Source organism: Podarcis muralis, chromosome 5 (genome assembly GCF_964188315.1).
Source record: "Podarcis muralis chromosome 5, rPodMur119.hap1.1, whole genome shotgun sequence".
Classification (NCBI taxonomy): domain Eukaryota; kingdom Metazoa; phylum Chordata; class Lepidosauria; order Squamata; family Lacertidae; genus Podarcis; species Podarcis muralis.
In genome coordinates this window covers 83,168,779-83,196,313 of record NC_135659.1, presented here as the reverse complement: position 1 = coordinate 83,196,313, position 27,535 = coordinate 83,168,779, and the positions used below count along the sequence as shown (strand labels likewise).

General features: G+C 44.1%; 1 protein-coding gene across 2 annotated transcripts in view; it reads right to left on the bottom strand.

Annotated features, from left to right (window-relative positions):
* The window catches only part of PTPN1 (protein tyrosine phosphatase non-receptor type 1), a 90,355-nt gene that overhangs the window by 16,897 nt on the left and 45,923 nt on the right, over nucleotides 1–27,535 (bottom strand). For both annotated transcript variants that reach the window (XM_028735196.2, XM_028735195.2), the window contains exons 2-4: nucleotides 10,020–10,110; nucleotides 7,255–7,355; nucleotides 1,929–2,027 (exon numbers count right to left, since the gene is read on the bottom strand). In XM_028735196.2, coding sequence (XP_028591029.2) covers nucleotides 1,929–2,027; nucleotides 7,255–7,355; nucleotides 10,020–10,110 — 291 coding nt within the window. The remainder of the gene's footprint in view (nucleotides 1–1,928; nucleotides 2,028–7,254; nucleotides 7,356–10,019; nucleotides 10,111–27,535) is intronic.

Sequence of the window (27,535 nt, the reverse complement as noted above, 5' to 3'; positions counted from 1 at the left end):
CGCTCATCTCGCTTTATTGGCCGAGGGAGCCGGCGTACAGCTTCTGGGTCATGTGGCCAGCATGACTAAGCCGCTTCTGGCGAACCAGAGCAGCACAAGGAAACGCCTTTTACCTTCCCGCTGGAGCGCTACCTATTTATCTACTTGCACTTTGACGTGCTTTTGAACTGCTAGGTTGGCAGGAGCAGGGACCAAGCAACGGGAGCTCACCCTGTTGTGGGGATTCGAACCGCCAACCTTCTGATCGGCAAGCCCTAGGCTCTGTGGTTTAGACTACAGCGCCACCCATGTCCCTTCCTAACTACTTATAAAGTGATTTATTCATCAGTGAGTGCACCATCTGCTTTACAGCACCCACACACATGGCTGTTTGTGATGCGACCCAAAAATGCATTATGCAAAAACCCTGAAGCAAGAAAAATATGCATATCAAATGTGCTTACTAAAGCGTTTGAAGAGCTTTCAAAAACACACACGCAGCAGCAGTATGGTTTCGGGAGTAGTAAGAGAATGTGAAGACCAGAGGGGGAGCAGGAGGAGAAGAAAGTAAAGGGAAAACAGCGAGGAAAGGGAGTATCATTGTAGCTATGGCAGCCACAGAAGTCCCTGGATTGCCTGAGAACCACATGGACACTGGCTTGGGTTCCACAACAGAATGAAGGACACACACAACTGAAAACAAGTAAAATAGTGGCACAGTGTGGTTCTTCTTTGGACACGTGCAAAGGGTTGAAAAAGCAACAGCAATGTCAGCTGAAAGTTTAGGTTACTAAAAGGTCTGATCTGGAGGGCTTCTAATAGCTAGGAGTTGACACAGATGTTATTGCTGTACCAAGTTTTCAAGCTGTTCAATTTTCAATACGTAAGTTGCTGTTTTAAAGGGTACAAAAATGTCTCCAAAGTCTCCCTGCTTTAAACACCTGCATGCATTTTTTCATACCTGTTTGCAGTCATCAGTCATCAATACTCTGCTGCTTCAGAACCACTTTTAAAATCCTGAACGGACTTCTTCACTGTGTGATCCCAGCCATTTAGGGATCACATGGTGAATGCAATGACATCACTGACCCTGGTTTAACTACATGATGAGGGCTCTGCTGTTGCACAAAAACACCTGAATTGAAAATAGCTGAGGAATGTCCCAAGAATTTTTCACACCTTTTCACGTGGCCCAACAATAAAGGAACTGCAAAAAAAATGGGATACGGAATAAAAAGTCCATGCAACTCATTCTCCTGGTGACCACACTGGGTCACACTGGGGAGCCAGTGTGGTGTAGTGGTTAAGAGTGGTGGACCTGTAATCTGGTGAACCAGGTTCGCTTCCCCGCTCCTCCACATGCAGCTGCTGGGTGACCTTGGGCCAGTCACACTTCTCTGAAGTCTCCCAGCCCCACTCACCTCACAGAGTGTTTGTTGTGGGGGAGGAAGGGAAAGGAGATTGTTAGCCGCTTTGAGACTCCTTTGGGTAGTGATAAAGTGGGATATCAAATCCAAACTATTTTTCTTTTCTTTTTCTCCTGGTAAGCTCAGTGCTAGCGTCTATACTTGACACTGGCTACACATCTCTATGAACTAACTTGGGACTGAGAGAGAAATGAAATACAATTAAATAAATATGCTCAGCCCCCTCATTACACCCAAATGCTGATACTGCAAAGGAGCAAAGTAAAAAAGTTCATTGCACTGGGTTGCAGGCTGGTCATATATTGCACTCATACTGAACAATTGGTTCTGAACATAATAGATTCCATTATATTTCTACGTTGTCTAACCCATACTTATTTTTCTTCACTTCTGGCATGTGCATTATTGCATTTCCCCCCCTACAGGACCATTTTCATCAGGTTTTTAAATTGTGCATGCACCATGTGCTCAGGATCCCAGAACAAACATTGGGGGGGGGGGGGGAATGATTTAGTTACTTACTGATCCCTTTTCCATCACTCTGTTGAGCATGACAACGCCACGGCTTTTCTGTTCCCAAATCATCTCCCAAAAGTGACCACAAGTATTTGGCAGAGGCCCCTGCAAAGATACAAAGCCTTAATGTGGTACAAGTTCAGAGAACAGCAGCCTAGCAACAATTCTCTATTTCTAAACCCAACACAGGGAGTGGCTCCTCTTTTCAGATACATAAAATGTGAAGTTTTAAGTGATTTCCACCCCGCTTCATATTGTGAAGTTGCCAAATACTAATCTGTAAGGATGCAGAACTTGAAAGTTTTATAGATAGAGAAGCAGGTCCTTATTTCATTATTTGCTAGATAGGAACGGTAAAGAACAGTTCTAAGAAAGCTTGTTGAGAAAAAAATGAAAACGCCACTCCGCATGATAAATTTAAGACGTTTGTTCAATCAATGGAACTTGCAATTCACAGAAACGAGAGACAATAAAAGCCAACTGCTAGGAAATTCAGCCATCTTTATCATTTCATGAAAAGTCTTGGCATAGCACTGACACGCAAGGTCAGAAAGAGTTTACTATTCCTGCTAGATGTTTACCCGATCCACTTTCAAAGTAACCTCTCTTCCAGGTCAAAGGTTCTTCCTTTCCCACCAGTCCCTCACATATCAACCCATGATGTCCAATGTATTAAAATGTATCTACAAAAGACTTACTAAGGATATTAGGCTGGCCAAAATGGGAACCCTGCACTCACAAAGCTTGCAAGTGCAGCGAACTAGCCCCTTGGAAAAGAAAGTGACTGATGGCCGAGTGGCTAAAAGTCAACTCCATTAGCCCACAACTGGCATTTAATATCACCCGAATGCATGCCATATCCTGGTGCTATTCAAGTAAATAATCCAGAATAGATATTGCTAGGAATTGGGAGCCAAAGGGATTTGGATTACCCAGTCTATCCAAGTTTAGGAGGTCAGGAACAAAGGCTTCCTAGTCCCTTAACGTCTGATTAGCTGCACATGGGTACATGATTGAGCCTTAAGTACAGTGGTACCTCTGGTTGCGAAGGGGATCCATTCCGGAGCCCCGTTCACAACCTGAGCAGAACGCAACCCGTGTCTGTGGGTTGCGATTCACTGCTTCTGCGTATGACGGCATTTTGAGCGTCTGCGCATGCGTGAGCGGCGAAACCCGGAAGTAACCCTTTCCGGTACTTCCGGGTTGCTGCGGGACGCAACCTGAAAACGTTCAACCTGAGGCAAACGCAACACGAGGTATGACTGTATTACAAAGCTTATGGGGAGATGCTCAGAGCAAACAAAGGGCTGCTTCACCACGATGAATGTGGTCACACCACATTTAACTTCTCACCCTTGCATTTCATCTGTCTCATGCCCATCTCTGCCCACCCACAGCATTTTCCCTCTGATGCACCCTCAACAATGCACCCTTGAACCCAGACTCTGACTTGTACCCTTGAGCAGATGTTGCCTGTTTACTTGACTCCGCGATACTGTATTCGCCCCGGCTCAATAGGGAGACTGGTCGCTCAGGAGCAGTTTATGCAAATATTCGTTAAATTTAGATGTCACTTTGCCACCTCATTTACTAAAGAAACCAAACTTGAATACTGTGTTTTTTGGATAACAGCTTTGGTACAACCCAGGGCTGGATTTAGGTTTGATGAGGCCCTAAGCTACTGAACGTAATGGGGCCCTTTATATGTCCAGCTGTTCTTTGTCAACAACAAATTGTCGCAGTTTTTTGTGTTGAATATATGTTATATGGTAATTTATGGACCTAATAGTATCTAAAGCCATTTGCTACTGTTGCTGTGTGTAGGTTTTATTTTATTTGTTTTTTAACTTATATTTTGGAAATTTACATCGTTTTTTTTCCTTTACATTTTTTTGGGGGGCCCAACAGAGTGGGGCCCTAAGCTATACCTTGTTTAGCTTATACGTAAATCCGGCACTGGTAAAACACTTGAGCCTTGTAGGTCTCATTTCACGTGACTGTTTTTCTATATGGGTGAGACTTAGCTCTCAATTTTCCATGCTGTGGAGTAGGGTGAATGCACCCTATGTAATATAATCATTATTTAGGACACCTACACATGGAAGAAAAGGGACGTGGGTGGCGCTGTGGTCTAAACCACAGAGCCTAGGGCTTGCCGATCAGAAGGTCGGCGGTTCGAATCCCCGCGATGGGGTGAGCTCCCATTGCTGTCCCAGCTCCTGCCAACCTAGCAGTTCGAAAGCATGTCAATGTGCAAGTAGATAAATAGGTACCGCTCCAGCAGGAAGGTAAACGGTGTTTCCGTGCACTGCTCTGGTTCGCCAGAAGCGGCTTAGTCATGCTGGCCACATGACCCGGAAGCTGTCTGTGAACAAACGCCTTTACCTTTACCCATGGAAAGCCTAAAGTAAATTGAAAAGACATTCTCGGTGCACAACACAGGCACCTGGAGACTTGATACTTTACGGATTCTGTCAGTTCAGCCTCATTATCATCACTATTTGTGGAGTATGCACAGTGTTAGAAACTGAGATATGAAAGCCAGGAGTTAAATGGCACCTCAGACCTAGGTTATGGGTGCAACAATGGAATGTATAGGTGCACTTTTATAACAAGAATACAAAGCTGAAAATGAATAAACTGCAGCTAAAATCTTGTGTTCATTTTTCACATGGTCTAGTCCTTCCCCTGTCCAGCCCACCACCCTAATATTCTTAAGAGGGTCTCTTCTCCAGTCTTCAGAGAGTAGCTGGAAGTGGGGAGGCAGAAAAAGGTCCTCCTTTCCTTCCACTCTGCAGTTTTAAATTGAAATCTTGGGCACAGTACTGCACCCAGAGCCCCCTGTTGCAAGATGCGCCTAGAACAATGGGAGTTTCGAACACTGAGTGCATTATTAATTTGTTCCAGTAGCACCTTAAAGACCAACTAAGTTAGTTCTTGGTATGAGCTTTCGTGTGCATGCACACTTCTTCAGATACGATAGGTATCTGAAGAAGTGTGCTTGCACACGAAAGCTCATACCAAGAACTAACTTAGTTGGTCTTTAAGGTGCTACTGGAAGGAATTTTTTTTTGTTTTGACTATGGCAGACCAACACGGCTACCCATCTGTAACTGGAATTATTAATTTGTGTAATTTTTGAATAGAGGCTACTTTTCCTTACAGATGTTCCTAGCCGATTGCCACCACCCTTTGTTTTAATGAGATTTAAAGCTAAAGAAAGGCTCTTCAACTTGTCCATGGGGACTTCCTCGAGTCATCATTGGCGTTTCGCATGACTCCTTGTACAAAACTGAGACAAACAGACACGAGAAACCAAGGTGGATCGAGCCCAAACAAATCAATGGAAAAGGCTCGGAGTAATTTAAAGTGTCTGGGCCAATGAGAGAGGGAGGAGGCAGAGTGAAGATTCTATCAAAGGAAACAGCTTCAGAAAGAGAAAAGGACACGACTGATCACAAAACCGACCATCAACAGGAAGGGGACTGGGTGCACGGCTTCCTGCACTCTGCTCTGGGGGAGCAAATGATCCTGGTTCAGTAACAACAAAGACATAAAGCTGGGAGGAGCCAAGGAGGGATGCAAAGCTCTGCTGGAAATTACCCATGCCTCCTCTCTAAGGAGATCTATTTTTGAGAGTCACAGAGGAGGAGGAGGAAGAAGAAGAAGAAGAAGAAGAAGAAGAAGAAGAAGAAGAAGAAGAGGAGGAGCAGCTCTACGGCCTTCTACATAGATACGCTAGGAGGAGGGAGGACTTGACTAGGCAGCATCAAAGTTACTTAGATCACAAAAGCATGGATATACTATGCAGTAAGAGATGCTGAAGGAGCAAACCCTTGTTTAACTTGAATGGATTTCAGAATGCTTAAATCACAATTTGCAATTCATAATTCTGGGCATACAAATGACAAAAAGAAAAATCCTTTGTGTAAAAGAATTAATATGCTTTTTTCATTCTTATTCCACGTAATGGAGCCGTGTAATACAAACAGAAGCAGGCCTTATAAACACATTCTTCCAAAGGGGGTCCCAGCTCTTTGGAAGTCATATTTCATGTCAGTAAGTACTTCAGGGTCCAGCATTATCAAAACATTGGCAGGGTCTCTTTTCTAGATTGTCACTCTATTGACTTCCCCCAGTTCTCATATGTGAAGAAAGCAATTCTTCACGCGGTGCATAGTTACACTATAGAACAGGCATGGGCAAACTCGGCCCTCCAGATGTTTGGGGACTACAATTCCCATCATCCCTGACCACTGGTCCTGTTAGCTAGGGATCATGGGAGCTGTAGTCCCAAAACATCTGGAGGGCCAAGTCTGCCTATGCCTACTATAGAGTATACTCCCACAAGAGGCCAACTCTTGATGGCTTTAAAATAGGATTAGATTACCGTATTTTTCGCACCATAGGACGCACTTTTTCCCTCCTAAAAAGCAAGGGAAAATGTGTGCGCGTCCTATGGAGCGAATGCAGGGGGGAGGCAGGCGGGAAAAGCCCCCAAGAGCCGCACACAAGCTCCGTGAGCTCTTGCGGGCTTTTCCACAGGAGGGAGAAGGGACTGACTGGCCGCATCAGTCCCTTCTCCCACCTCCCAGAAAAGCCAGGAGAAGCCATGATCTCTTTAAAGGGGTTGCACGGCTTCTGCGGGCTTTTGGGAGAGGTGAGGGAATCCCCCCACCTCCCAGTAAAGCCAGGAAAGCCCTGCGCAGTGTCTCCGGCAAGGAGAGGCTGCACGGGGATAAAGGGGAAGCCAAAACAGCGAGCGGGATCCATCCCGCTTGCTGCCTTGGCTTGCTCCATAGCTGCGCGCAACCCCTCCGGCAAGGAGAGGCTACATGGGGCTATGGCTTCTTTAGCCCTGCGCAGCGTCTCCCGGCAAGTAGAGGTTGCGCGGGGCTAAAGAGGAAGCAAAGACAGCGAGCGGGATCCATCCTGCTTGCTGCCTTGGCTTGTGCCATAGCCGCGCGCAACCCCTCCGGCAGGGAGAGGTTGTGCTCAGCCTGTACGCTGCTCTTTGGGGCTGGGTGGGGGGAAGATTTTTTTCCTTGATTCCCCCCCCCAAAAAAAAAACTGGGTGCGCCCTATGGTCCGGTGCGCCCTATGGTGCGAAAAATACGGTAATTCATGAAGGAAACGGCTAACTATGGCAAACTTCTCTTATGGGCATTTCTACAGCAGTGAAATGTTGCACAACAGGAAAAATGAATGCCTTTAACCAATTCTCTCTCATGCCACACACAAACTATGCATTTATAAGATTCAAAGACCGAACGAGAGGTAAGGAAGACTATGAATTGGGTTCTCCATCCTTCCTCCTCTCTCAAGCACTTACCTGTGTGAGGATGTAGCTCCTGTTCGCCTCTTCCATTTTTATCAAACTGGCATTGATATAGTCATTATCATCCTGCTGCAGCTTAATTCGACTGTGGTCAACTGTAGAATGCACAGTTAAGAAAATCACTGTGTGTTACTCATTTTATGTGAAGCAGCTTACTCAAAAAGAAGGGCTAACATCTTTCAATTCAAAATAATGAAATATGGGACAGCACCCATTATATACGATTCTCAAGAACTCTTCTGAAAAGAGTGTGTGACTGATGCTTAATAAGATGTGTTACTAACAACAACTTAGTTTGCATGTCATGTTAGTGCCAGTGTGGTGTAGTGGTTAAGAGCGGTGGACTCGTAATCTGGTGAACTGGGTTCGATTCCCCGCTCCTCCACATGCAGCTGCTGGGTGACCTTGGGCTAGTCACACTTCTCTGAAGTCTCTCAGCCCCACTCACCTCACAGAGTGTTTGTTGTGGGGGAAGGAAGGGAAAGGAGAATGTTAGCTGCTTTGAGACTCCTTCGGGAAGTGATAAAGCAGGATATCAAATCCAAACTCCTCCTCCTCCTCTTCTTCTTCTTCACCCATAATTAAAATAAGCTATGGTTCAATGTGAACAAGCATAGGCTCATGCTGGTGTACACTGCTGATATTGTGGGTGCTTTGACCTTTCCCACTCCTGCTGTGCTGGAGGGGAGACAAGCCACAGTTTGACTTGTAACATGCAAACCTGGGCTTGAGGTTTGTTTCCTGCAAGCTAACCACAAGTGGTAAGTGAAGAATAAACCTTGGCTTCAGCTTGTGGTTTGTTTGGAGAAACAAACCATGTATCCAGCTTGGGATGTAACAAGAAGCCAGACTACAACGTGTCTTTCTGGTACAGTTCATACTGATGAAATCATGGGCGTCCATTATTTCATCAGAATGAACTAGCATGCTGATCAGACACATAAAACCATAGTTTACTTTAACTATGGTTTAATGTAGTGTGCAAGCTGGACTAAAAGAAATGTTATGTTCGCATTTTCACTTTCAATCAAGATAGATATAAGCAGACCTATACCAGGCTGAAGTTGTATGCTTATTTTTCAAAGTTTTTTTTTTAAAAAGCTGTCACATATTTTCAGAAGAGATCGGAATCTCAATAGTTCCAAAACATAATCCTTCAGCTGCACTGTTGCGTATCTTTTATTCAATTAATGTTTCACCCAGCTATTATCAATAGTCAAGCCACTTCGACAGTATCTGCACTTCGTTTCAAAAGATCTGAAGTTTGCTCTATTTAGCCTACCCAGATATAGAAGAATCCCTACATTTTACAGGAAAACCAAACTGACTGGAAGCCGTTTCATCTAAAACAAACAAAAATCAATGGTGGTTACCACAAAAAGAAGCCCTAAAACTGATCAGTAAGCAAAATTATGTGCAACATTATAGCTTCTATTGAGTTTTCCTGGAAGACTCAGCTGATTTTTAGTCTATTAAGTGATGGTAGAGATTTTCCAGTACATGGCGATACCGTATCTTCAACATTAATGTAGATAGGAGATCTGTGACTGAATGCACATGACTTTTTTAAAAAAAAATCCTCATGAGATTCAGGTGGTCATTATGACACACTTGGGAGTTGAACAGCTAGAAAAGTTCACCACGGCTTGTTTGAGAGCCAGTGCAGTCAACATGGAGACCATCCTGGATTTGAATCAGGGAGACTTAATTGCAAATCCCCACTCATCCACCTCTTAGCCAAACAGGCCCCATAGGGTGGTTGCGATGATAAATTGAGATAACCCAATGCACATGGTCCTGAGCTTTCTGGAGAAGAGGTGGGTAACAAATGGAATTCACTGCTATGAACTGTGGCAACAGCCACTAGCTTAGATGGCTCTAAAGCCAATTAGACAAATTCACGTAGGACAAGGCTATTCATGGTTACATGGTACAGCCAGGTCTAGATGCAAGATTCCTCTTAAGATCAGTTGGTGAGGTAGAAAAGCAAGATGGTGCTTCTGTATGCGTCCAGTGCTTGTGGGCATCCTGCAGGCACTGGTTAGTTCCTCTGCGAAACAGAATGCTGGACGAGAAGGCAAAGCGTTTTTACGTGATTAAACAGGAAATCACCCAGCTTTTAAACTAGATATTAAAAATGAGAGAGACTGAGCAACGGCAGTTCTTCACTTAATTTCTAAAAAGCCAACTGTCTGTGCTCATTGCTTGCCTCGGAACCCAAACCCACCAGTCCATTCTGGAAGCCTTTGCTTAGTGCATGGAAACAGGCTGAGCTTACTCAACGAGGAAAAGAAAACACAACCTTCACAAGCTCACAGACACTTCTCTTTCACCACTGCAGACATTCCAGGACGAAGGTCTGATACTGGAAAATGCCATTCCAAGGTCGAACCCTTGCAAAGTTTATCACCGGCATGTAGAGAAAGCTGGGCATTTGAAAGGTTGGGGGGGGGGGGAGATGAGCAAGGTGGACATACTGCAAGTTCTCTACAGCTTTGGGACAAACTGGACTCCATCTCTGCTTGCCCGAGTTGCGAATTTCTCTGCTTTGCATGTCTGTGCCCAATTACAATGCTGGAGGACCAGCGGTAATATTTTGGCATATTATCAAAATAGCAGCAGCAGGGTGTTGTTGTTTTAAAGTTGCACGCACATTGGAAACAATACAGTTTTACTTTGAATTGTTTGGCATTGCATCTGCACTACTCCACCCTTTTGTAAAGACTCCTTGAATGTATTGAGAGGGATACAGTACTTACATGGGCTGACATCTCTGTATCTGTTGCGATTTTTGTTTCTGGGAAGTTTGGCCACTTTACATGGAAAGTCACTGGCTTCATGCCTTATGTCCTAGAAGGAAATAAATTAAGAAATTTAGCTGTGCTGTAAATCTACATGGCGGTCTCAGTTCGTTCACTGTATATTATTATTATTATTATTATTATTATTATTATTATTATTATTGCTTTCTTTTGGTTGGTTCAGGAATAAAAAACACTGAAAGCTTATGGCTTATCACAGTGCTTGATTCTGTTTTGTGGAGTCTGCAAAGAAACCATTAAAACCATTGTTTCCAGTTTTTAGATTGAATCACCCACGGAGAATCCTTGCCATGTTCAATCTTACATTAGAGGCTGAGCAATATGTATATATATACACATACGACGTCACCGAAAAACGATTTTGCACAGTAAGGATTTTAGGATAGAGACCATGTTATTTGCCAGATTTCATTTGTGTGACATACAGGAGAAAGCACAATTTCACTTCCAGACCACGATTACCAGTAGTGGGTCTTGTATTACTTGCAAAATAAGTAGATAAGCAGGGATATCTCTGCCAGAACACATTTGTCCTTTGGTATCCTACATGCCACCATTTCATAAATACGTATTAATAGCGAAGGGCTGCACATGTCTGGTTAAGATAAGAACCCAAGTTTTCTTGAGTCATCAGCGCCACGGGCTGGAGCCATAGATTTCAAAAGAATCCTTTGCATGTAGTGTGTTCTATGCACCAAGTCAGCAGTACAGTTTAGAAACAACGAACTTAAAAGATTTTTGTGCTGCCTTATTATAAAACCAAACCTGACTGAAACTGGATTGCACTATGTAGAAATGAAGTGTGGATTAAAAATATTAAGTAAATCAACCATTTTTTAAAAATGACAGGGACTTGGTATAGGAAACGCACAGCATTAGAAAAATACAGAAGACCTGGTATAGATTCAGAAACTGAAATACACATTGCTGGGTTTTAACTTGAAGCAGTATGAAAAAATAAGTTTTTTTATTCAATCTTGAAGTTCCAGGAGAGGGATCTTCCTTGCATATGCAAAATGAACAGTAAAGCTCAGCTTAAATGGTCATCCAAGAAAATTAAACAAATTTGGCTGGGCCAAATGCATCATTTTTGAATAGGCTTGGAGTGAAGCCATTTTTTATATTTATTTTGTTAACTAAATAAATATAAGACTTACATGAACACCATGCAAGTTCACTTTGTTTTCTGTACTCAATTTAGACATAATAAGAGAGTTAGTGCCAGATCCTAGTGATTTCTTTTTTCAGGAACACACACACACACACACACACACACACACACACACCACTGGCAGAATATACACAGTTCTGCCAAGTACTAAACTTGCAAGTGGCCTCGTAAACCCTCTTGCATTCCGAGTGTATTCTGACTTTGTATAACATTTCCCAGCACATGGTAGAATAAGTCCTCCAGTGTTAGAACTATTGCTGAACTAAAGAGACTACAGTGTAATTGCTTCTGAAGAAACTTTCCTTGGGCCCAGAAGATGTTCATGAACAGATGTCCAATGGAGGCTAACATTCCCTTCCTGGATGCAGAGTAGCCAGTCAACTTCTAGACTTTCTAGATTTATTTTTGGAAGAAAAACTCCTTTGTCCACTCCTACAGATGACATGGGCAGTACAACACCGTTGATTCTCCTGGACCTCTTTGTGGCTTTTTATGCCATCAGCTATAGTACGTTTTTAGAGAGGCTGATCATGTTGGGTCTTGGTGGATGCTCCATTTTGGCTGCTCCACTCATACTTGGATGGCTGACTCAAGAAGATGGGATTTCCTCAACATTTATACTCTGGGATCCCACAGCACTCTACAGTCGTACCTTGAAAGCCAAACGCCTTGGCACTCGTACGTTTTGGCTCCTGAACTTTTTAAAAAAACAGGGTAGCCTATAAATACTGCAAAATGAAACAAAAACCAGAGCATGGAATTTCCAATTCCCCAGCCATAACGAATGCCTATGGAGCCACACCTGTCTTTGCCCCCAACCACAATAGTCTACTTCTGCATCAACTTCTGCAATAAAACACTTCATCTTGGAACTGTCAGTACAGATGCTTTGAGAGGTGAAACTACTGGTGTTCCTCTTGAGAAGGACATCTAGCTACACCCTTTGTGACAGGCAGGGGAACCAAAACTGTACACTGAGTTTTCTGTTCTTATGAAACGTCTCAATGGCACTGAGCTCATTAAGCAAAGTTCTAGTCACAAGTGGCCAACTTCTGCAGGAGCTGGAAACATCCCCCCTCCCACGTGGTAAGACTGAAAGAAAGCCCATGCATGTACTCTGACATCAGTGAAAGGGGAGGAGGCTGTGGAATGAATGTGTTTTCCGAGAGATCTCAAGAGACAGATTGGCATCAACTCACTTCCTTCCAAGAATGAGCATGACCGACATTTATACAGAGCGTGCAGGATGATTCATTGCTTCTTCTAGATACACTTTTACTGTGAAAAAAAACCCCCAACCTTCTTGATTCAAGTATGGAGAAAGCCCTGCTCCAGGTGCCCCCACCAGGTGAAGTGAGGTGGGTGGTCACTACAGAAAATGCCATCTTGATGCAGGTACCAACCTGGCTGTGGAATTCCCTCCCCAGAGATTCTTGCCTGGTACCTTCTTTATGGTTGTCCTGGAACCTGGCGAAGACTCTCTTTTTCTCCCAACAACATCTGGAGGGGAACCACATTGCCTACCCATTTGAACTGCATTTTATCATTTATATGTCTTGCCCAGAAGACAAGGTTAAGACTGGTGGCCTAGAAGTTATAGTGCCAGGCTAGGACCCAGGAGAGAGGGGGCACATTCTAGTAGTGGGTATGGCGAGAGACAGAAGTATGTGTAGCAATAGGCGCAAATATTACCTCTGTACAGTGGACACACACCTGCACACACTTAACCTCCATCCAGAGAAGCAAGATGCATTATAGCCCGAAAAGAAAATGGTGAGGATTGTGGCCTGGGAAGAGACAGTGTTGCTGAGGAGCAAGGGTGGCCTATAGGGAGAGTCCTGAAAGCCAGATTGAGAAGGGTATTCTCTCTCCCAGTCTGAGAGTCCCCACTCCTGTTGTGCAGTATATCAAGGACAAAACTTACACTAGAGCAATAATAATAATAATAATAATAATAATAATAATAATAATAATAATAATAAATACAACAACAGGATTTGGGTTACTGCGGTGCAAATGTTTTTGTGCAGAGTGTAGACACTTGTTCGCTGTCCGATATCCCTCCCTGTTTAGAATAATTCTTCAGCCCGACTGTAAAAGTAGCAGTGGTCAAACATCACAGAATCGTGCTGTTAAAAGAGATCTGAGATAAGCAGACCACTGATGTAACTGAATGCAGATGACGTGCAGGGAACAAAAATAGAGCTAAGGGCTCGCTGAAGTGGCAACCTTTTGTCTGGGTAGTACCACTCCCAAGTCTTCGGGTGGGAGGGGTCTCACATGATTGAGTGCTCCTTCATAGAGGAATGAATGTATATATATACACTGGGTATACATAATCAATAATAACATATTTAAATCAAGCATATGTACAATTCTATATACCTTAACACTCCTCCCTCCACAAGGTTTATTTAACTTTTAACATTTTAATTGCCCCAAATTGTTCAAACCTGCCCAAATAGCTTCTCAAACCAATCCTCCTCCTTCTCATTGACCTTATACCCTTTCATTTTATGTATCTTCACAGTTAGATATTTTAGGACTATAATATTTTCCTGTTTCCCCCTCCATTGGTTCAATGGGAGAGGGATATATATATATATATATATATGCTTTCGTAGATTTTCACGGGTATAGGTATGCAGGTTTTGGTGTCCTCGGGTGTCTTCCCGTGTAAAAGTTGGGGTGTCTAGGCGACGTTTCGACGAGCACCAGCCTGAAGATGACGAGTGAGACCTCGTCGAAACGTCGCCTAGACACCCCAACTTTTACACGGGAAGACACCCGAGGACACCAAAACCTGCATATATATATATATATATATATATATATATATATATATGAGAAAACTGGATGCCAGGGGAAACCTAGCCTAGTTCCGGCCCCCCGCAGATGGATTTTTGATTTTGATTTCCGTACGGAGGAGCACTGAAACGCTACAAGCCCCCACTAGCAGCCTGAAGCAGCCCAGACGCAGGTTCACCACTTACTCCCACTGGAAACAGCCCCGTCATTCCAAGAAATAGGTGGCATTTCGAGTAAACCCCAAGTAGAAAGAAGAAGAAAACCTCGAGAGGAAGAACCTCACCAACACAAGATTTCCAATGTTAAATACTTAATGTGCTTTAAGCATGAGTCACAATAATCTCATGTGCTTGAATCGTTCAGGGGGAAAAACAGACATGGCAGCAAAGTGCAGCTTGTGAATGGGGGGGGGGGGAGGAGGTGACAGATCACTATCCCCCACCTTTCCAGAAAATCTCAACTGAATAGCTTCCCGTTTCTTTCATGAATAAGAAGCCTGATTAAAGCTGCACGAGGGTGAAGATTCATCCCTGGTCTACATAAACCTAAGGGGAACAGGCACGACTTTGTCTTGCTAGAGTCGCTATACCAAATCCTCATCAAATGATTAGGTATTGTACAAAGTATATTGGTGCTAAAATGGGTTGCTCTGTATGGAAACTGCTCCTCCCACGGCGCCCTGCGGTGCTCACTTCCATCTCCTCTGTTCTTCTGCATTAGGCCACTGAAATGATTGCTGTATTTTTCGCTCTGTATGATGCACCTGACCATAAGACACACATAGTTTTTAGACAGAATAGTGGATGTATGATTTTTGTGGTACATGCTGTGGCCACACACATGTGATTTGACAGTGAGTTTGGGGTAGCCCAGGGGTCTGCAACCTTTAAGACAAAAAGAGTCACTTGGATCCGGAAAAAAACTGGGAGCCGCAAAACCATTGCGACATTTAAAACAAATATATCACCGGAGCCGCGATTTGACAGCGGGCGGGAAGGTGACGTCGGGACGGTGCATGACTAACGCACGTACCGCCCCCATGCGACGTCACAGCCAGTAGAGCGCCCACCACAGTGGGGAGTGTCGGGGTGCACAATGCGCCTCCTCCCCATGCTAGTATCCGCCCCGGAGCCACGGCAAAGGTGTAAAAGAGCCACAGGCAGCTCCTGAGCCGTGGGTTGCAGACCCCTGGGGTAGCCCAATGCAAAAATCCTGAGGATCCATGTGGATCCGTGCTTTGTACCCATGTTTTTGCACCATTGCTGCCCCACAAATCAGTGGATGCGTGATTTTTTGTGCAGGCTATAGTCATGGACATGCTATGTGATCTGATGGTGAATTTGGTGACCCAATGTAAAAATCCTGAGGATCCATGTGCTTTTACTTCCCCCCACCCAGGCAGCCTCCTTTATCGCTAGTGTCCCTTATCTCCCTCTCGATCGCTTGCTGATCAGTGGCTTTGTTTCAACACCCCCTTCCCTCTTTCTAAAAAAAAAAAGCACAATCTGTTTTTCGCCCCAGGCAATTTGGCTCCAGGGACCACACATTCGCTTCGTAAGACGCACAGACATTTCCCCTTACTTTTTAGGAGGGAAAACGTGCCTCTTATGAAGCGAAAAATACGGTATGTGGAAGATGAGCAGTATAAATCCTACGCCTATATAGCTGTAAAGATTGTCTCTTTCATTCATACAGAGCTGTCCATGAATGCTTGTGCATTATTAACACAGCCACCCACCTTCTGGTGGGGCGAGGGGGGGTGAGAAAGAGGGAAGCAGTATGCAGTATCACCATCGACTCAAAGCAAAGAGCGGCCACAAGTACAGTGGTACCTCGCAAGACGAAATTAATTCGTTCCGCGAGTTTTTTCTTCCTGTGAGTTTTTTGTCTTGCGAAGCACGGTTTCCCATAGGAATGCATTGAAAATCAATCAATGCGTTCCTATGGAAACCGCCTTCAGACCAGGTCCGGGGCAGTCTGTCCCCCGACCTCTTCTGAAGGTCAGCATTTTAAGATCGCCCGGGACAGCGGAGAAGTCTCTGCTGTCCCGGGAAGGCAGGCGGGGGGGAGCAAAGACTTTCGCCCCCCGCCGGCCTTCAGAAGAGGTCCAGGACCTCTTCTGAAGGCCAGCGGTGGGCGCAAGTCTTTGCTCCCGACCGCCAGCATTTTAAAAGAGGTCCCCGGAGATTTCCCTATGGGCTTTCTTCTTGCGAAGCAAGCCCATAGGGAAATTCGTCTGGCGAAGCACCTCGAAAAACGGAAAACCCTTTCGTCTTGCGAGTTTTCCGTCTTGCGAGGCATTCGTCTCGCGAGGTACCACTGTAGGTGCTCGAAACTTGCAAGGCGGCCAAGAGAAGCAACTGCAACACCAAAGTAAAGAGGTGAGTGCCGGGACCATCTGCACCATGGGTAGGCAAACTAAGGCCCAGGAGCTGGATCCGACCCAATCACCTTCTAAATCCGGCCTGCGGATGGTGTGGGAATCAGCGTGGTTTTACATGAGTAGAATGTGTCCTTTTATTTAAAATGCATCTCTGGGTTATTTGTGAGGCATAGGAATACGTTCTCCCCCCCAAAAAAAATATATAGTCCGGGCCCCCCACCAGGTCTGAGGGACAGTGGACTGGCCCCCTGCTGAAAAGGTTTGCTGACCCCTGCTCTGCACCAATGCAGCAGTTATTTCCATCAAACCACACAATGCAAGGATTGCAACACTCAGGCAATGTTACCCATGGGCTGCATGTTGCAGAGCTCTTTACAACTGAAAAGAGACCTTTGTTTCTAACTCATTGTGGAATTTAAATCCCTTTAAAATAAAAAGCTCTGCAGAGGAAAAGAAGAAACAGTGTTGCTTGCTAATTAACCTAGATCTGTGAAAGAATATACAGAACAAGGAAAACCATTATTACCATTATTTGGAATGTTCTGCTACAACTTTGTTGCACCTTCTACTTGAGAACCTCTGCCCCTGTAAATATTTCCCAATATGAAGCTATCTTTAAAAGTTATATACAGTGGTGCCTCGCAAGACGAAATTTATTCGTTCCGCGAGTTTTGTCGTCTTGCGATTTTTTTCGTCTTGCGAAGCACGGTGTCGGAAAAGTTTTGGAAAAGCTTCAAAAATCACCAAAGTCTTCAAAAACCTCAAAAAAGGCTACCACACCGCGTGCTATGAGTTGCTCCTCGAAGTCAAGTCGCAACTGTATTAACGGTGTTAAGAAAAAGGAAACAAACTTGCAAGACGTTTCCGTCTTGCGAAGCAAGCCCATAGGGAAAATCGTCTTGCGAAGCAGCTCAAAAAACAAAAAACCCTTTCGTCTTGCGAGTTTTCCATCTTGCGAGGTACCACTGTGTGTGTGTGTGTGTGTGTGTGTGTATATATATATATATATATATATATATATATATATATATATATGCCCATTTTGCATACAGCACTAAGTCTTGATGAGCAAACCCAGTCCTACAGATTAACCATGGTTTGCTTTCTGCCAACAGACCACAACTTGAATCCACCTTTTGCTGTTAGCTTATGAACAGTGACTTGGTGTTCTGTCCAAACAGAAAGCCTTGCTTGGTGCTACATGAGGCAAGAACAGCTGGAAAGCAAATGAAGCTTTGCCGAAACAAGCAATGGCTTGTCTTTGGGATAACTAATGGTTTGTTGGACAAACCATGGTTTAGTGCTAACTGTTAATGCAGGCAGTACCAGCCACTCATATTACTGCAGCTGTCAAAGGTTTCACATTTATGCTGGCTGACTATGTTGTCACAAACCTTTTGCCTCAACGTGGCAAAGGGAGAGGACATCAATCACAAAGCACTGGAAGGTAGTGAAGTCAAGCTTATTTCATGTACACCTTTTCTGCAATTACTGCAGTCGAAGTGGGGTTGCAACAGATAATAGATGTTGCAACTTAATGATTCAGTTCATTACAGAAACTGATAGATCAAAAGCAAAGGCAAGTATCAACACAGCACTTAATTCAAAATAATCCATTGTACTAAAATTACTGAGACTAATTGTGAGACAAAGTCACAATTCATTTAACCAATCTAGCAAAAAACCCGAACAAACTCAGCAGCAACAAAAATATAAATGAATTAAGATAGTGAAATGGCAGCAATAACGGCACATATCCAGGTAAAATTACTATCTAAAGTGGTGAGATTGCAGCCGGGGAGGGGAGGGGGGCGTGAAATCACACAATAACCTTTAACCCCAGTAAGTAGTCAGAATGAAAAAAATTACCGTATTTTTTGCTCTATAAGACACACCAGACCATAAGACGCACCTAGTTTTTGGAGGAGGAAAACAAGAAAAAAATATTCTGAATTTCAGAAGCCAGAACAGCAAGAGGGATCGCTGTGCAGCGAAAGCAGCAATCCCTCTTGTTGTTCTGGCTTCTGGGATAGCTGCGCAGCCTGCTTTCGCTCCATAAGATGCACACACATTTCCCCTTACTTTTTAGGAGGGAAAAAGTGAGTCTTATAGAGCAAAAAATACGGTATTTGGCAAGCAGGAGAAGGAGCTAACTCTTCCTTCGCACACCAACAAACATCCACACAAGCACATGATTAGCAAGACTGCCGATCAGATAAAGTTTTGTGTGAAGTTCTTAGGAGAGAGAGATAAACTCTTACAATGAACAATGGATACTGAGAGTTTTGATTCTTGCAATTATTTTATCACACTGCTTCGCATTTGCTTGACTACACAGCACTACTTGCTAACATGGCAGGGAAAGTAAACAAGCAACTGTGACCTTACCCCTACAACCAGACCCTTGGAATGTGGTATTCCTAGAAAGCCCCTTGCTGCTTCAAGTCCCAGAGAAGTAATTTGACGCATGCATGCGAATTAATGTGCGCAGCCATTCAGGGACCACATTCAGCAGGCCTAAGTGCTGAAACACACAAGCCTCAGTATGCAAACTAGGTAGAACCATTAAATCATGTCAGCACTTGGAAAGAGGTTAATGCAGAAGCCTTTGCTCCTTTCCTAGTCATCACACCATGTTGAAACCCGAGAAGTCACTGCTCCTCCTCAAGTCTGCCATCTTTGCCAGCTTATGACGGTAAGGGCACACAGACGGGCTGTCAGCACCCCTGCCCTTCTTATTGTGAAATGGCCTAGTGCTGGGAACTTTCCAAAGCCACATGAGCATTGCCTGGAAGCTTTGCAAATCTTATTTTAGGCAGCTTCAGGAAGCTGGAGATAAGGTGTATACGACTGCCGAGTTTTAATAAAATAATACGGCGTTACAAGCATCCTGTTCGTTTGAAATGGAAATATATTTTTCTTCATTGCCCAACTTTTGGGGTGCAAACAAAAGATACTTCAATCAATCAATCAATCAATCAATCAATCAGATTTCAAATATTCTGACCAACCCTTGTAAATGCAAGTTAATGCACACAATAAACAAGCCCAGGCAAAGGAACCATTCCAAACATTTGTGTGAATCTGCAATTCAACTGTCTTCTGTAATACACAGGACTTTATCTCTGAATAAGATACTACTAGTTTTAGTCATACAGGAGTTTCGTAGCTTGCTCTAGTGGTGTAGAGCTTGCTGTTTTAAATATGTTTTATTGCTTTTATGGTATGGTGTTGCAGCGGACGCTCAGGTTGTGAATGTGATCCATGCGGGATGCACGTTTGCAACCCGCAGCATCCGCAACCCGCGGCGGCGTGTCTGCGCATGCACGGGTTGCGATTCGGTGCTTCTGCGCATGTGCGACCGGCGAAACCTGGAAGTAACCAGTTCCGGTACTTCTGGGTTTCGGCGGTCCGCAACCCAGAAAAACGCAACCTGAAGCGTCTGTAACCCGAGGCATGACTACTGGTATTTTTATGGTTGCACCCCATATTGGGATCATTATGATGAAGAGTAGCCTACACGTTATTTCAGATAAATAAACTAAAATGTGCCTACTCGGCTTGTTAGTGGCATTATTCCCACAAGTAGCATATGTTCTTTTGGCTGACATGGAAGACTGCCCCCAAATACCAAGGTAATCACAACAGATTCTCTACTGCGCAAACACAGAGAAACAAAAGGACACAAAAGCTGGTCAGAGCACAGAGACACGAAGTAATCAGCTAGAACAAAAGCTATCGTGCTTCCTAATTCCGGCTGCAAGCTGAAGAGAAGAAATCTACCCCAGCAAACAATGCCCATTGTTCAACGAAAAGCCCATGCTTCGCTTGGTCCCTGGCATCTTCAGCTTGAAAGGATCTCATGTGAAGGGGCTGAGAGAGAGACCTTGGAGATCAAGACAAATAGTAATGGCAATATGAACTGGCTCTGTGCAACATACACTGTGAGGTAGGTTAGGATGAGAGGCAGTGAATGGTGGCTGAGTGGGGATTTGAACCCTGATCTTCATGGTGGCTGAGTGGGGATTTGAACCCTGATCTCCTAGGGCCTAGTCTAAAACTCTAACCACTACACCACCACTCCCTTTTCCAACGCAGACTTAGAGAATCAAACCATGCACAGCAATAATCATGCAACTTGCTGGGATAGCTCAGTTGGTAGAGCATGAGATTCTGAAGCCTAGGGCCATAGGTTCGAGCCCCACCTTGCGCACAAGTTTCCTGCATTGCAGGGGGTTGGACTAAATGACCCTTGGGTTCCCTTTCCAACTCTACAATTCTACGATTCTATGACTGGCCATGGTGTGTTTATTTAAACACACACAGCAGTAGTGGGAAGGGGCTCTATCACGGCCAACCTGCCGCTGCAATTACTAATTATGTAATTATTGTCCTATTTGTTCTGGCCCTCAGGAACAAAGGATAACCCAGTTTAGTGTGGAAGGCATATATCTGGGCTTCCTCTAGAGGGGTTACTAGATTAATGAAATGCAAGTTTTCTGTATAACAGAAAGGTGTGGGATTTTTTTGGGAGGGGGAGATCCCTATGTGAAATCTGTGTGGGGCGGTGGTTGCTAACTGAAGTTTAGTTCTGTTCTCTTAGGAAAGCTCACCACAGTTGCCTCTAAGTTAAGAGTTAAGAAAAGTTGATAGGTGAATGGAAGAGAGAATATTAGCTTGCTCAAGTTGGTTTACAGATCTCTAAGCATGTTCACTGCTACACTTTAACCAAATTTCGCCCAATGAATCATCATCCACAACGGCGCATACCACTGCGATTAGCTATGAACGAATGCCACAAAATAATCAAAACACGATCCACCGTTAGGTGTTTGTTGTCTACCATGGTAATACGTACAATTCAAATGACAGAAACGGCATCTAAATGTGTGAATTGCTCCCAGACCCAAACTACCCCGACAACAGCTATTATGTCCGTTCAGGGGCCGCCATTACAAAAACTCCTCCATTTGCATTTATTGGTAAAGGGCCAGAGCTTTATTTAAACAGCAACACATATATTCATGTACCTTTTTGAAAACACAAAATGGTTCAGATCTTACATCTTTTGTTACGACAACCTTACATTTCAAGAGATTTCTCAACTTCAGCTGAATGGGGAAGGACGGCGGTGGTCTTGAAAGAACAAGAACAAACGCTTCGTTAGAACATTCCAAAATACCCAGCGGTGATGAAAGAAAAGTGAAGAAACAACATCTGACGCTCAACCCCACCAGTCCTTCTAAGCGCTTACAAGTCAGATGTGAGCAGACAGGAAGAGCGGCAGAGGGGGGAAACTGGCAAAACTAAGTCCATGTTTGGACAATCAACTCTTGGCTTAACCAGTGAGAGATTAACAAACTCTCCCGCACATTCATGCAGCTGCTTCTGCTGATCTGCTGGATCAGGCCACTGTTCCATCGAGTCCAGCATCCTGTTCTCAGAGAGGCTAACCAGATGGGAAAGCCCAGCTCAACAGCACTCTCCGCTCCCATTGGGTCGCAGCAACTGGGATTGAGAATAATAACAATAATTTATTATTTGTACCCCGCCCATCTGGCTGGGTTTCCCCAGCCACTCTGGGCGGCTTCCACAGAGACCAAAATACACTAAAATGTCACACATTAAAAACTTCCCTGAACCTTAAGATGTCTTCTGAATGTCAGGTAGTTGTTTATCGCTTTGACATCTGATGGGAGGGCATTCCACAGGGCAGGCGCCACTACCGCCAGAAGGCCCTCGGCGCTGGACCTCAGCGTCCGGGCAGAACGATGGGGGTGGAGACGCTCCTTCAGGTATACTGGGCTGAGGCCTTTTAGGAAGCCTTACTCCTCCAACTATGGGCTTACGCTTCGCCCAAGCAGAGAAACAGCATTGTAGCCAGTGTCTGGAATTAGCCAGGCACCAGGAGCATTTTTGTACCTGGCTATCGGCCACTTGTGACCCGGTGAAGATGCCTGAGTGCCAGAATAGCACCATCTGGAGGTACATGCCTGGGGAATCCTTGGACCTTGACTGTTTTCACACCCCAAAACAACAACAACAACCCTATGGTTACGTGAAACATAATCAACACACAAGAGAAAAATAACTACCAAAATTTTAGAGGACATCTGAAGGCAGCACTGTTTAGGGAAGCTTTTAATGTTTAACAGGTTATTGTATTTTAGTGTTTTGTTGGAAGCTGCCCAGAGTGGCTGGGGAAACCCAGCCAGATGGGCGGGGTATAAATAAATAAATAAATAAATAAATAAATAAATAAATAATAATAATAATAATAATAATAATTATTACAAGACATAACCGGCTGTACTTTTGAATAATGAAGGCATACTATTCATTGTATCAAGTTGTAGATTTCAACGGAAGTCTCATAAAGTTCAACGAAAAAAGCAGAAGACCCAGTGGATCAGTTCATTCTCTAGTCAGTTCATGCATAAGGTCCATACACGTATAAGTGTCTATTCCACCTGTCTATTCATAGAGTCTAATAATCCACATGAAGAGTTGCTACAGTTCCACAGAATCCTTTCACAGAGTCTTAAGACAAGGATTTCCGGAATATTAGCCTTGTTTTGCCATCCTAGGCTTCATCAGTAGAACCGGCATATGTAATATTACAGGATAGTGGATCTTATAGCATAGTAGTGGTTGACTGTTTTCACACCCCGGCAACAAACCCTGTAGAATTCTATCTGTTATATTTTATCCGCACAACCAGAATGGATTTCAGGAACCATAAAGTCGTAGGGGGAAAGTACGACTTTCAAGATGCCTGGCCCCCAAAAATGACTATGCGTTCTGTTCTGGCGACTGTAACCCTGGTTTAAGGAGCCATTTGGTGCCTAGCTTATATATCTGAGCTTCTAACACTGCCATCAGTCCCAGCCAGCATGGGCCAATGGAATTGATGGAAGTTGAATTCCAACAACATATGGAAAACCACAAATTGCTCATCTCTGCCTTATAACATTCTTGAGTTTACAAAATCAGATTATTTGCACCATTCTCCAATTATGAGGGAGGGGGAACTGTCACTGAACGATGTGCTTGTTAGAATCAATTTTGTGCACAAGTTTAACTTGTCTGTATTCAATTAATTCCCATTAAAACCCTTTCCTTTTAAAAGCTGAGAGGGCTTTTTCTTAAATAAATAAAAAAATGCTAACACACCCCGTTGATTTTTATCTGCCTTAACTCCACACCCCGGCCCTTCCCCAGAACGCAGCTCAGAAAGTATGCGATGGAGGTGGAGAGGAGAACACAGGATATCTCTAAGTCAATGTAACTAAAATTCCCAAGTCACTCACACAAAAAGGACTAAAATATTTTTTTGCAAATGAAAACTGCATGTGTTGCTATTTGCAACATCAAGCAGAAACCCGTGCCAGAAAAAAACAAACTATCAGCTCGTTATAGCATCAAGATTAAATAACTAATTCAACTATTCAGTTCAGCTCCAGATAGACTAATGAAGTCCAGAACCAGAGCTGAAACTGCCTGTTCAAATTTATGTCTATACGGTCGCAGCCCAGCTCTAGTGTGTATCTGAGAACCCCTGGCTCCATTTGGCTCCTCAAGTCTCAAGAAATATATCCTCAGGCAAGTCTGCCTGAATTCAGATAGCCTCAGGCAAGTCTGCACAAGTTCAACTTTTGAGACTGAAGAGAGCCAGTGAAAGGGGAGAGGAAACCAGTGTGGCTGAAATATACGGTACGAAGGTGAACATCACATCTGTTTGCTCTGCTCGCTTTGGCATCTGGCCTCCAACCCCATCCGGGCCTACGGCATGTGGCCCCTGGAAAGATGCCCATGAGAAAATGTGGCCCTCTGGGTGAGGAGGGTCCCCCTTCCCTCGTTTAAGGGTTTCTCCTTCTAGAATCAAGTCACCTTGTTGTTGTTGTTTAGTCAAGTCCGACTCTTCGTGACCCCATGGACCAGAGTGCGCCAGGCACTCCTGTCTTCCACTGCCTCCCACAGTTTGGTCAAACTCATGCTGCTAGCTTCGAGAACACTGTCCAACAATCTCGTCCTCCCCTTCTCCTTGTGCCCTCCATCTTTAACCAACATCAGGGTCTTTTCCAGGGAGTCTTCTCTTCTCATGAGGTGGCCAAAGTATTGGAGCCTCAGCTTCACGATCTGTCCTTCCAGTGAGCACTCTGGGCTGATTTCCTTCAGAATGGAGAGGTTTGATCTTCTTGCAGTCCATGGGACTCTCAAGAGTCTCCTCCAGCACCATAATTCAAGTCGCCTACACACAATATATTTAAAGCATATGGTTTCCCCTAAAGAATACTGGGAACAGTTGTTTTAAAGGTTGCTGGGAATTATAGCTCTTGGAGGAGCAAACTACGGTTCCTAGAATACTTTTGGAGAATTGACACAACCTAAATGTATGGTGTGGATGTGACATAGCTCTAAAGCAGGCTTCCCCAAACTTGGGTCTTCACCAGGTTTTTTTTAGACTACAACTCCCATCAGCCTTAGCTAGCTGGACGAATGGTCAGGGATGATGGGAATTGTAGTCCAAAAACAGCTGGAGACCCAAGTTTGGGAAACCCTGCTCTAGAGCTATGTCACATCCACACTTGGGTCTCCAGCTGTTTTTGGACTGCAGTTCCCATCATCCCTGACCACTCGTCCAGCTAGCTAGAGATGATGGGAGTTGTAGTCTAAAAAAAAACAAGTGAAGACCCAAGTTTGGGAAACCTTGCACTACAGTTTCTCCTTCTCCACTAACAAATTCGTAGGAGGCAGCAGTGTTATTCTGCTGCAGAAAACATAACCACAGATAGTATTATGACGCCTTCAGGACTAATAGACTTAAAGACTAATCCTATGGCGATATCAGCTGGGATGAGCAGCTTAGGATCTCTGCAAATCTCTGGTTCAGCTGGCTGATTAAGTGCCCTACCCCAGCTCAGCCACGGGTTTGGTTTTTTTGTTTTTAATTAGTTTTTATTAAACATTTTCTTGTGAAACAACAACTAAACCAAAGAAAAGTACATATAGTGTGTCCACTTTTAATCCATAGAGTTCGTTTACATTCGGCATCGTTTACTGTGGTCATAGACATTATGTGGTGGGGGAGAAGAGAGATTGGGGTGGGGGAGAAAACAATCCTTTGTTCCATCGCACAGTGTTTGTGCTGGGCTTTTGTGTCAGTGTCAGGCAGGTAGGTCCTAATATATGTGTGTGTGTGTGTGTGTGTGTGTGTGTGTGTGTGTGTGTGTGTTGGCATTGAGAGAGATTGGGGGGCCTAGAGCTTGGTTGGTTGTGTTTGGCACTGTGGTTTCTCTGTGTGCGGGGTGTGTATGTGGTTGAGTCAGATAAACATACAGTGGTACCTCGGGTTAAGTACTTCATTCGTTCCGGAGGTCTGTTCTTAACCTGAAAGTGTTCTTAACCTGAAGCACCACTTTAGCTAATGGGGCCTCCCACTGCCGTCGCGCCACCGGAGCACGATTTCTGTTCTCATCCTGAAGCAAAGTTCTTAACCCGAGGTACTATTTCTGGGTTAGCGGAGTCTGTAACCTGAAGCGTATGTAACCTAAAGTGTATGCAACCCAAGGTACCACTGTATTGATTTGTACGCTGGTTGGGTTTCTGTTTTTTTTGGGTGGGGAGGTTCCTCCTTTGCTCAGTCAAAGTTAAGCCGACACAAATTCTCCGTACTGGCTCAGCTGACACTCGTGGTGCCAAGGGTGGCACAAGTTCTCCAAAAGCGGTATTTTCCGGGGGCATGACTAAGGGTGAGATTTAGGCTGAATCCTAAACCCATTCAGCTCAGTCATGTGACCTGGCAACCCAGCACTGGACACCATTTTTAAGGCTTGCTTTCCCACTGCCAGGGCTTAAGCAGAGCAGCAACCCCACTGCTGAACAGGGGGGTGGATCTGGTGTAAATTTACACCAGCTTAACTTACAGCGGCTTGCTCTATGCCGGGGGTTGGACTAGATGACCCTTGGGATCCCTTCCAACTCTTGTGATTCTATGACAGCGTCTTGTGCATAGGATTGCTCACTAAGTGCAGATAACGGTACTATAGAATCTAGAAGGGAACGAGAGTCAAGTTCCCAAAAACTGATGCAGATTCTTGCATTCCGTTCTATGCACTCGATTATATATGCAGATAAACTGAAAAGCCGAGAGGAAAGAAGAAGTATCCAAGGATTCCGAAAGTTGGCTACGTCCTAATAAGAAAAGCTCGATTTTTAGAAATGTATAAAACTGCTGTCCAAGAAAGAACACAGCATTTGACAGGGGAGTGGGAGCGGTAATAAAAGAGAGGGATAACAAGGAATTGCTTCAACATTTTATTTATGCAATTTGTGCCATAAAAGCTATTAAAATTTCTGGATGCAGAGATCTGTAGCCGTTTTAGAATTACATACCTACAAATAATCATTCTCTTGTGACACACACTGTACACTTGCACGGTGCTAAAAACCCTTCCAGTACAAAGCCATATGCAACAGTTTCAGCGGACAACTGCAGCAGAACACTGAAGAAAATCCACTGACTTTTTTAAAAAAAATATATTTTATTTTATTATTATTTTAGTAACAATAAAAGCTTCCCATTGCATCCCAATGAAGTCAACAATTTGGTAATGCACCGAAGGCATCAATAGTAAAGAACAGAGGCATGGTTCCATAGAACTTTTGGGTTATATTACATGACTGTTAATATAGGTCTTGTGTGGTCAGGTATAATTCGGCCACATAATTGTATTTATAACTCCACTCCTAAGCTGAGAAGCCTTACAGACTTGCCCTAAGGCTTACAATCCAAGAGACACAGCACAATATGAAAAAAGGAGGAGGAGGAGGAGGAGGAGGAATGAGGGCAAACAAGGAAACTCATGAACCAATTGTTAAAGTCACTGTACGGATGGAAACAGCTTCGTAAGAGGAAGAGCCAAAACAGTCAAACCATTATCAGGACTGGAAGGGAGCAATGGAGGCAGGGGGAGAGAAACACCATGTATTTGATGCTGTGACTGGTTAACTTCAAGTGGTTGCCATCATGTTATTAAAAAAGGAAATCAGAATATTTACACACACACACAAAATTTTCTGGCAAGTATC